This window comes from Saccostrea echinata, unplaced genomic scaffold, assembly GCF_033153115.1.
Source record: "Saccostrea echinata isolate AGI-Se365-2 ecotype Australia unplaced genomic scaffold, CSIRO_AGI_Sech_v1 ptg000054l, whole genome shotgun sequence".
Lineage (NCBI taxonomy): Eukaryota > Metazoa > Mollusca > Bivalvia > Ostreida > Ostreidae > Saccostrea > Saccostrea echinata.
In genome coordinates, this window is record NW_026889803.1 from 21,197,836 (window position 1) to 21,209,282 (window position 11,447).

General features: G+C 32.1%; 1 protein-coding gene across 1 annotated transcript in view; it reads right to left on the bottom strand.

The window, feature by feature from the left end:
• LOC133206047 (TPR repeat-containing protein DDB_G0287407-like) overlaps positions 1-11,246 on the bottom strand; it is a 41,054-nt gene extending 29,808 nt beyond the window's left edge. The window contains exons 1-12 of the mRNA XM_061341955.1: positions 10,981-11,246; positions 10,629-10,805; positions 9,672-9,809; positions 9,432-9,470; positions 8,662-8,851; positions 4,810-4,956; positions 2,972-3,198; positions 2,258-2,419; positions 1,887-1,991; positions 1,729-1,796; positions 1,171-1,255; positions 197-336 (exon numbers count right to left, since the gene is read on the bottom strand). Of these exons, the coding sequence (XP_061197939.1) occupies positions 197-336; positions 1,171-1,255; positions 1,729-1,796; positions 1,887-1,991; positions 2,258-2,419; positions 2,972-3,198; positions 4,810-4,956; positions 8,662-8,851; positions 9,432-9,470; positions 9,672-9,809; positions 10,629-10,805; positions 10,981-11,244 (1,742 nt within the window). The 5' untranslated portion in view covers positions 11,245-11,246. The remainder of the gene's footprint in view (positions 1-196; positions 337-1,170; positions 1,256-1,728; positions 1,797-1,886; positions 1,992-2,257; positions 2,420-2,971; positions 3,199-4,809; positions 4,957-8,661; positions 8,852-9,431; positions 9,471-9,671; positions 9,810-10,628; positions 10,806-10,980) is intronic.
• Positions 11,247-11,447: the final 201 nt, after the last annotated feature.

Genomic DNA, 11,447 nt, shown 5'->3' on the forward strand with positions numbered 1-11,447 from the left:
TTAATATAATGTCAAAACTTACTTCAAAGTTTTACATCCAAGTGTCCCTTATGTACTTTTTTTTTTAAAAATTTGTGCTATTGCAAATATTAGGGCATGCCTGAGATCTGTTAATAAGCTATACAATAGGTCAAGAGCCAGTGCATGTCATTAATTCTTAATGAACTTTATAATGAAAGTAATCCTCCTTTCTTACTGGATAAGACCCCTTTGGTCAATGAAGTATTTTTCCACAGAAAAGAAAAATGGTGACCAAACATGAGAGGGGAGTGAGAACATGTCTGTTAGTTCTGCTTCAGACATCCCCTGTCTAGACAGGCAGATAACACTGGTCACCTGAAAAAAAAATAGCAGTATATATATTACAGTAAATATGGGAAATCAGAAATTTCATGTATTTCCTAAACTGTTTGGTAAATAAATGTAATCACTGGCAGCTGATTTAGGAAATACATGCAATTACTGAATAGACTAGGAAATTCTTGTATTTACTGAAACTTTTAGCCAATTTTACATATTTTTACTAAACTACAGGATGGCTATACATATGTATTAAAATATTCAATGAGTGTACAAATACTAGTATGCATGCTTTTAAAATAGCACTTTAATTTTTTCTACAAAGCTAACTTTCATCATAGATTAATTTCCAATTCTGGGCCGGGTTTCACAAAACTATAGTAGGATTTGTCCTAATTAAGATAGCTCTTAAGATCATCTTAAGATCTGACTTATGACAATCATAAGATTTGTCACTGCTGTTTCACAAAACTATCTTAATTCAGTATTAGAAATCTTAAGACAAAGCTTAAGACATACCTCATGTTTCAATATTACAAGGAATTTTTTAAAAATATGTTTACACAAAGTTTAGTTGTCTTTCTTTAATTTTCTTTGAAATAATAGTGCATCAACATAAGCATAAGCATAAGAATAAATAGTCAGATATTTCCTAAAAATATTCAGGAAACACATGAATTCCTGATTATACATATTAACATATATATATTTGAATACAAGAGTATGATGATCTAATTTGAGATGAAAGAAATAAAAATTAACAAACATATTTGAAGAGTTGTAAAATGGGTAAAAAATAAATTGTAGGAATTAAAAATTTTAATATGAAAAAGTCACTTCAAAATAAATCCACCTTTTCTGAAAAGTTACCTGTTCTACTAAATTTCCTTCTAATTCAGTCCCTCTGTAGTCTGCTTCTAATCTTTCCAAGACTTTTTCAAACAATTCATCAACACTGCAAGAAAGTATTGCAACAAGATCAACTAAGCATTCCCCATGATATCAGAAGCAGCTAGGACTAACTGATCCCCAACTCAGGTGAAAGATGTACAAGGAAGATGTTTTCTTTTGGACATTATTAAAATTAAAACATTATAATATTTATAATTCACAAATAGAGACCTGATCAGGAGAATTATTTTCAGAACATAATTATTGCTTGTCATTTTTTTGTCCCCCAATGATTAATATGCAGTTCTGAATCTGAAGGCAGAGAGGAATAAGTCAATTTAGATCACTAAATTAATACCTTGCTCTTTACCCCCCCCCCCACCCCCCCCCCCCACCCCCCCAATGGACACCACAAATAGATTTATTTCAAAAATTCTAATTTTTTTTTGCTACATACTGTTTATGAATTTCTTTTTTTCTCATCATAATAATTTTTCTCATCATATTAAATTCTCAACTCAAAACTCAGTTCATTACCTTCCACTTTTCAACAAAGAGTCAATTTTCTCATCAAGGAGACGAAAATACCCAAACACAATCAGCTCCTGTAAAACAAAAGTAACAAGGCAAAGAAGTTTTACAGTAAACATTTGTAGAAATTCATATTGAATTGATATTGGCTGTGTACAACTTACATTTAGTAAGACTTTTAGGTAGAGTGGATTTTTGGCTGCACTGGACTCTCTAATTTTCCTCATCTGAGAGGGAGATAACTCTTTGCCAACTTCCATCAACATTTTCTAGAATGATTAAAGAAAACATCAACATAAATTAATAGTATCAATTTGAAAGATACTGACAACACTGTAAGAAAATATTACATTTACCACATAATAAGATTCTTTAAGATGGTTCATTTTAACCATTTTCATTTTTTTTCCTCTTTTGTTTTCTTTGAAAAGAGACTTAGCTATAACTATAATAGAGATTATAATTCTGATAAATACAAAGGAAAATGAGGGGGTATATAAAGATCCAGGCTTCACAAAGTTTGGTTGTTACTGACCACAGAGATTTCCTGTCTCATTTCCTCAGATAACTCTTGAATTTCCAACTTATCAAAAGATCTGTTGGTGACAAGTTCCTCTATAATATCAGATTCGGAGGAATTTGCTGACACAATCATTATTGTTCCTCCTGGGAGGTTTCTCGGAAGCCAGAACAAAACCTGTAAAAAAAAGTCAAATATAAAAATAGTAGCTTATATTTATCAACAAAAGCAAAAGTATTAAAGTTAACTTTATCAAAACAACTACAATTGTTTCATTTTGTCTAAAGTATAGATTTTCTTCAGAAATTAATTGCAATTCATTTGTGAAGTAGTCTGGTTCACTTTTTACATATCCATTAAAAGGGCTTATGCATATTTTCTTTCATAAATAAATTACAGAGTATAATTTTGAAACTAACACTTAAAAAGACTCTCTTCCTATTTGTGCTTGGTTGCACATAATACCATATCAGTATAACAGTACATTAATTGAATAAGAAATGTTTTGAGAAACTTCTGTAAACATGGAAATTTATGCATCAGTGTCCACATCTTAAAAGAACCACACTATAGATTCACATAAAAGACATCACTCTGAAGTACCAGTAGTCATATATACTGAGGACAGACACTGCAAAAAATGCTCTTACTAGTCCCTCTTTTGGTGTCAGAGCAAATTTAATATTCACATTCCAGTATATAGCTAGATTTCATTGATTGAGTGCATACCTCTTCAGTCCTGGACGTCTTGGTCACTTTATCTACACCATCAATAACAAGGATACACTGTTTGCCTTTACTCTGGACTTTACTGATGTTGGCTGACAACTGATTAATGATGTCTCTCACATCTTCTACATCTCTCTTACTGGTCTTGTTTTTCTCTTCTCTTCCCTCCATCACATCAACAGCAAACTCAAATTCATCTGTAAGCCTCTGCAGAATCTGGCCAGGATCTAGAAATAGAAAGGAATCATAATTCACTTAGTTATACTTAATATTAAAACCATTATTCTACACAATCTTTCCAAAGTTTGACAAAACTGAAATTACTAAGCAATATATTTTATTCATTCTAAATCTGTAGATTTTGATGGAGTAAATAGTATTTTTCTCCAGCACAGATGTGAAAAAATAGTTTTCTTGACTTATGTATAGGTGTTTGTTGTTTTAGGCCTATATATTTTTTGGTAGGGAGTCTAGTTTATTTCTGTTGTTTTTTAAGTCAGAATTCTACAGAAGTAATTTCATTTTAGTGCATTTGGCATTGAGTATACCAGCTAGCTAGGGGCTGAGGATTTGAGACAGTGTTTGGTTGGTTGGCATTTAGGATCAGAGCATGTGGTAGGCCTGCCATGATGGAATTACACTTTCCATAGACTTCCAGAGAGCTATAAATTTGATCCAACTCAATCTAATTAAAATTAGATGTTCCGAATCCACTACTGTTTCTCAAACATCTAACATCCCATTCGGGGTCACGTTAGAGCGACCTTTTGATTATGAATGAACATGAAAATCTTGGCCAATCAGATTCGAGCTTCTGTATTCGATTCTAAAATTAGTTCCACGGCTACATCTTAACGTTATTGATGCTCTGTAGTCTATCTTACCATGAATTAAAGTAATTTTGGTATAAATTGAATGTATAGTCCGCCAATCACATTCATACATAGCACGGTCAGTACAGCCTTTGTCATGCATATATTGTTTACTACGAAAGTCCTCGGGTGTTTAGGTTTGGCAGTGAAGAAAGAAATGCATCCGAACTATACGCCAAGATTTTGGAGGCAGTGATTTCATTGGCTAATCGAAAGGTTGCTCTGACATGACCCCGAATGGGATGTTGTTAGATGTTTGAGAAGCGGTAGCGGATTTGAACATCTAATTTTAATTAGAATGGATCCAACTGAAGGTTAGACAAATGTAGATAAATCCCCAGTGTTAGGCCTGCTTGTCTGGGACTGGAAACATTAGTGAACTTTAATTGTATTGTGTGTGGAGACCCAGTGGTGTTCTGTGCTGAAGTTTTTCACTGGATAAAGTAATTAAAGATTAATTTTCCGATTTGAATTTTTTCAACAACTTAGAATTAGATGTAATTACTATTCATAAAAAATTAAAATAGCTGTTTTGCACTAAAGAAATTTTGTTTAAAAATTAGATACTGACACATAGTATTTATAACTACTGTATTCATTGTTTCTGTGTGTGTTACATGTAGTATATTTCTGTATTACTGTTATACTTTCTTTCTTTGGGTGTGTTTGTATGTGTTGTGTGTAAGGTTTGCATCATTATGATTGTTTTATTTTTTTATTTCTTCATTTTTTAAATAATTTCTTTTTTATTCTACAGTATTGCTTTTTCTTCCTTATTGCAGAAAATCTCACCACAATAGCTAGATCTTTACAATTGTGGTAGGAAACTTTTTTTTCTATCTGTAAAGCTACATGTTCAATCATATTTCAGAGTCATATTCCAAAGGAAAAGTACAAGTTCCTTTTGACAGTCCAATGAGTCCATATACAGAAAAGAAACAGCCACGGTACTGTACCCTGACCTACCTGTGCTTTCCTCTGCATGTCCTACACAGTGATAGACCAGACAGAACTGACTTTTATACTCAGACTTTACTTTTGAAATAAACACACTCAAAAGGGTGGATTTTCCACATCCTGAGGTTCCAGTTACCAAAAGTGGACTTGAAGATTCTGCAAAATGAATCCATTTTTCTGTCACATAAAACACAATTTAGAACAAGAGGCCCATGGGCCACAATGCTCACCTGAGGCACATTGACAATGCTGTTCTTCAAATTATTTCTCCTACTATGGACTCCATATTGTGACCCAATCCTAGCCCCACGATGTCATGATTTATTTTTTTAAGTGTGAATCCACACTACAGGAGGATGCTGTATATCAATATGACTACTGTGGCCTTGAAGTCGGTATTTTGAAAGAATTTTACAGAAATTTCTCTTTTTAATAACCATGGGAATAACTTTCATCAGAATAAAAAATCAACAGAATGATGTATTTAAGTGTAATCTACTTGTGTAAAAAGTTTTATTGAAATCAGACAAAAACTGTAGGAGGAGTAGGATTTTGAAAGAATTTTACTGAAATTTCTACTTTGAGTGACCATGGCAACACCATTCAATGAAATCAATAACTGATAAAGAGAAATATGTATCCAAGTGAAGTCTAGTTGTGTACCAACTCTTGTTGAAATCAGACAAAAACTGAAGGAAGAATAACATTTTGAAATATTTTTACAGATAAGCAGACAGACGGATACCTTACTATCACATAAGCTGATTAGAGTTAACAAACATACAAAAATGATTAAAGAATAAATTTTTACATTTGCCGATGTCTTTCCTTATATGACAATACTAATTAAATTGAAATTCAATTTTCAATGACATGCAGTTGGTCACATGATCAGACTTTCTTGCGTATGGAAAGCAAACTGCACGAGCCATTTGCAAAGTTCAGATTGTGACATAACATGACGTCGTAGATACGTTATGTTGTATTTTCATAACAAAGTCTATATAGTGCCTATTTTTCCTTGTAACACAAATGAAAAAGGAAACTATAAATATAAGAAATAAAATATCATTTTTTAGAGTTTCATTGGGATATGACATGAAGTCGGTACATGATCAAATCTACTATAACGCCCTTCGGGCATTATAGAATTTGAACATGTGACCGACTTCATGTCATATCCCAATGAAACTCTAAAAAATGATATCTTATTTCTTAAATATACAGTGGTCCTATTGCCACAGTGGTCCTACTGCTGCAAGTGTGCATTTTGTCTCAATGAGAGTTGTCTCCCTTCAGCTATATTTTCAATAAAATCTAAATACAGTGGCCTCCAGATACATAGAATTTGTTACAATGAAATACTTCATATAATGACATAAATTTAAGGTCCCATTTATTTTTTCATATTTCTGTAAAAAAAATATGATGATTACACGTTAAAAAAAGGTTATAATGACAATTCAATTTTTTAGAATGAATTGAAAATTATTCTTTCTACACAATGTCTGCAGATAAAAGGAAATTTGACTTTATTACAATTGATTTCACCTGTCCTTCCCAGGTAAGTCACCTCAGACACTAATAAATGTGTTATCATATCCCCTCAATGTGCAATTAATTGATTTTTCATCATGCCTGACTGCAATTGTCAGATCTACAATATAGTTAAAAATACACCCAATGTCAATTACACTGATTGAATTTAATGTTGAGTTGGTTGTATTTAATTCTGAATTACTTTTACTTGCAAATGTAACTTTTTCATTCTGAACTATGTTGTCTAAAAACAGGAAAGCTATATCTTTTTATACAACAGCTGAAATATTGAAATTATTGAAAATCTGAAATTGAAATTCTAAGGGAATTTTGAATTATTCTGAGTACATTGAGCATAATTTTAAAAGTGCTTTTCTGGAAAATAAGGAACAGAATGTTTTACATAAAAACTGGAAAGAGTCTACATTTGAGAATTGTAAGACATTGAAGACTCTAGAAACAGTCTGTCAATGCCAGATAAGAACTTTGGTCCTATTTTAGGGCAAAAGCCAGAATATGGATGAAAAATCATTATTGTCAATATTAAAGCATCTTCTGAGTTTATTGAGAGATTCATGAAAAAAGGCACAGCATTGTGTATAAAAGCATCTTGTGTTGATTAAAACTGTTACAAACAGGAAAAATATACCCATGCATAAATCAAAGACTATGAACTTTGGAGGAACTTTAATGCTGATGAAACCATATTAAACCCTTACATCTTTCTGGAATTGATAATTCCATTCACAATTATTTCATATTTAGTGTTTCTAACTTCCTATATAAACCAAAACAATAACATTGACTGGGATAAACATGACTGTCATATCATTCTTATTGGAAAGAAGTGAATGCCAGGTACGAGGGGCATTTGAAAAGTTCTGAGAACTGCTTGCTAAAATATTAACCATTTCACAGAAGTCAATAAGTTTGATACCAATGAAAAGAGCTGAAAAATTTGCACTTATATGAATGTTATTTTCTTATACTTATGACGTAATAACTCCAAAAATGACGTCAGAATCTCGAATGTTGAGCATACTGAAAAGTCGCGTTTTTTGTTCACATGAGAACATCCAAAAAGTGCTGTCAAAGTCTTCTTTGAAAAGATATTGCAAAGAAAATTTGCATGGAAGTAGAGTAAGACTATCAAAAAAGTACCGTAAATCAGCAATTCCACATTTTAATTTTTTACTTAGTTAATAAGCACGGTAATGTTATCTTAGGCATTTGTAACAGATTTTTATTTATATGATATAGCTGAATTTTCGGTCTATTATGAAGCTCTCCATTATATTAAACATAACATATTCTATATAAAACTGAAGTGAAACAATGCAGTTTTCCACAAATGTATCTTGAGTGTCAGGACTCTTACCGTTTACGAATAAGACGTATATAAGTCTCCCCCGGGACAAGTTTCTGTGCGTATTTTTTCATATTATTTCAACTTCGGCAATCCAAAACTCACTATTGCTTTTGACTTTCGACTCAAAAAAATAAATCTTAGTTTCATTGCCATGTATAATCTTATTTATTTTCCATGATTGAAAATTTTCGAACATATCGAGTTACGGTGGGGTTAAAACTACACCGGCGCATTTTGGTTTTTACGAGAAAATATGGGACATCTTTAGCTTAACCTCTCTTGAGCTTTAATCATTCCCGCATAATTGGTTAAAATACCTGACGAATTAATGCCAGCAAATTCTGTAACACTTTCCACTATTCTACTGTGGTTTTAAACTTTGTGTTTTTCTCACAACAGCGTCTTTTTTATCCAATATTTTGCGCGAGATTCGATAATAACATGCTATGTTTGACACACTCTTAAACCACCTCAGAACTATAAGAGCTCCTGAATATAACCTCCATATGATAGACTTTAGTCTATGTTAACATTCTACCAATTGGTGGTTGTGTCCATTAGCGTGCATCTGAGTAATGAACAAATGTTGACTATAAAATTTTATCGTGTTACGTCATTTTTATGGTCAGTATGGTAGACATTCGAGATTCTGACGTCATTTTCGGAGTTATTACGTAATAAAATTTACAAAGGGACGTCACAATATGTGTATATTTTTGTGATCTGTCCAATGATATCAAACTCAGTAATTTCCGTTTAACGGTTAATATTTTATCAATCAGTTCTCAGAACATCTCAAATGCCCCTCGTATAAGTAAATATTATGAAGGTCACTCTTTGTATCCCAAGTCCACTAAACTGACTTTTTTTCACTTTAAAAAAATTTTTTCCAATATACTTTTTTGGTAAGGGAGCTGCTTTATTGTCTTTAGAAAATGAAAAATCTCACCAACCTTTGTTAATCAGGTTCAAAAGAGATGACAAATTTTCATCTTGCACTCCATACATTTTTTGTCTGCTGGCCAAGAATGCATCATGTTGAGCCAGGAGTATACTTCTCTTGGTCTCTGTTTCAGCAGAACGCTGCTTTGGTAGGACCTTATTCAAATACTTCCATATAGCATCAAATATTATCTTGGCACCCTGTAAATACCAACCATTGGATTATACATCTCAGAGCAGTTTAGTATGAATTTCCAATTTTTTTGTACAAATTTCTGCATGTCATTCATAAGTGCAACCTTTGATTAATTAGTCCCTATGAGTGGTATTAATGCTGCTGCTCACAATGTCGTTGCTTTTGTGTGCAACAATTATTTTCTAATTTTGTTCAGAATGCAATGTTTTTATTATACACATACATGTATCAAATAAAATCTACAGTGAAATGCAAAAGTTTGCTAAAGTGATAACTAAAAAAAAACTAATCAACATGTATCCCACTGAATTACATTTTTTTAATCATAAAGAAGCATCATCACGCCTGTATTTCATTTTGTTGGAAGAATATAAACTTAAACATCATGTCTCTGCTTCTTACAAGTATACTGGGGATGGAGGTTTATATTGGAAACTGAATTTTATAAGCATCCAACAATGAAATATCTTGATAACTTAATATGCAAAATGTATGTCAACAGAATCTCCTTAACTTAATATTTAGTGTGTTATTTCAAAATTAAAGCTTGTCTTGATATCAAAATTAAAAACAATACTTAATTACCTCCTGAGGATTAGGATAGCTCAGATGAACACCATAAGTCTGCAAAAAACTAATTATCTAAAAATCTGTTTATACTAGCTCTCTCTCTTCAATTAATTTCAATATATACACATATTTATATATACATATAATTTAAACCTATTTATATGCAGTTAGATAGAGTTTATTATAATTTCCTATATCTTACTATGAATGAAATGCTTATTATTTGAAAGTATGGAGTAAGCTGAACGGTATAACCTTGTCCTTTGTCTGAGAGCAGCGTTGTTTAAGATCCTCCATTAACTGAGTAGATAATTCACTCTCTGGTGAGTATTTAAACACCTGTTTCTTGTCTCCTCTCTTTTTACCCTCCTCCCTCTCTTTGTCATCATATTCCTAAAAAAAAATCAACAAAACAGTGCATATACTAATAAAATGCTAAAGAACTCAAAAAAGGCAGCAGCAATAATAATAAATTCACATACAGTTCTGTGTAAAATTGATTATGAAGAAGTGTCTGAGACCTCAATTTTTATTTCCTTATAACGGAGATTCTTTACATCCATATTAGGGACCACCAATATCGTAGAAACTGAGTTTATATATAATATGATAATAAATTTTAACAAATATTTATGCAGCAAAAAAGTATTGTACCTTGCCTACAATATATGTCTAGACTTATAAATTGCCCTCTCTGCTCAGTAATTTTTAGTGTAGATAAAATTTACGATATTTTTTAATTATTTTTTTTCTTGAATATCTTAAAAGTGCATTTTGTGTTAAAAGGGCAATTACTGTTTGAAAATGCCAATAACTTACTTTATTTATTTCAAGAATTAAGTGTTATGCTAGAATTGGTTTGCCTATAATATGCTACCTGATACTAAATATGTAATTTGAATTTACCAAAACATACCCTTTTCCATATTACACCCCAGATCAGCCTGAGACAGCAATGTCTGCCAGAGGACCGGTGGCTGATATTGGTGTCTCCAGTTGATATGGAGTGTGATATGGAAAAGGGTATATATAGTTGCTAACACTGCAGCCATATCCTGCACAATTTTAATCAAATTTATGATGAACATGCAGATCGATATATACTGTGGGAGATACCTGGATATGCACAATTTCTGTTATATGTACTGATAATGCAGGATGGAGGATATAGACAGAAACTGTTGCTTTTTACAGGTTATACATTCTACTTACTTTATTCCTAAAACAAAGAACTGCTGGTAATGTCCCTGGGTTGTTGAGATGACCATGTAAAAATTCCAGTTCTGTGACACTTTTGTCCCTAACGTTATCCAGCCATGGGTATCTGCCAACTGCATTATCAAAATTTTCTTGTAGACTGTTGTCATCTCTGCCATGCCAACCATACCTCTGATCATTTGAAAAAGAAACTTTCCCGGTGAGTTAAAGTAAACAAATCGGGATCGGAAAACACATGTTTACATTCGATACCATTGGTATGACCAATAATATTTAACAAGACTTCCACCTGTTGATTAAAATGAATAATCTTGAAATGTGAAAAAAGCATTGGTGTAATTAATACCTGTCCAAAAAATCCCGCAAAAAAGTCAGATCGATCTAGCTCTCTTAAACAAATGTTTATCACTTGAGAGCTGGCAGAAGCTTCCGATGTTATACCCCATCTCATATCTACAGCGACAAAGTTTACCCCATACTTGTTACAAAAATGGTGGATTTGGGGAAAGTATTTTTTTGTTAATTCTTCTCTTTCACCCTCCATCCCCCCAAATGGAGAAGAAAAGAAAATTCGACATGTCCGAGGATCTTTCAACTTCAAGTCGTCCATGCTGAGATATGACAAAGTTTGAGCCCGACTCTATTTATTCAAAAGCAAGCAACGCCAAGATTAGAAGCCAAAGAAAACAGACAAAGAGAAATAAACCAATTAAAAAAACAAACAGAAATACAAAAAATATTTATTTAAAAAAAAATTAAAAATAAAAAACAAAACAAAAACAAAAAACTGGACTCACCTTTTTTAAAAAAAGA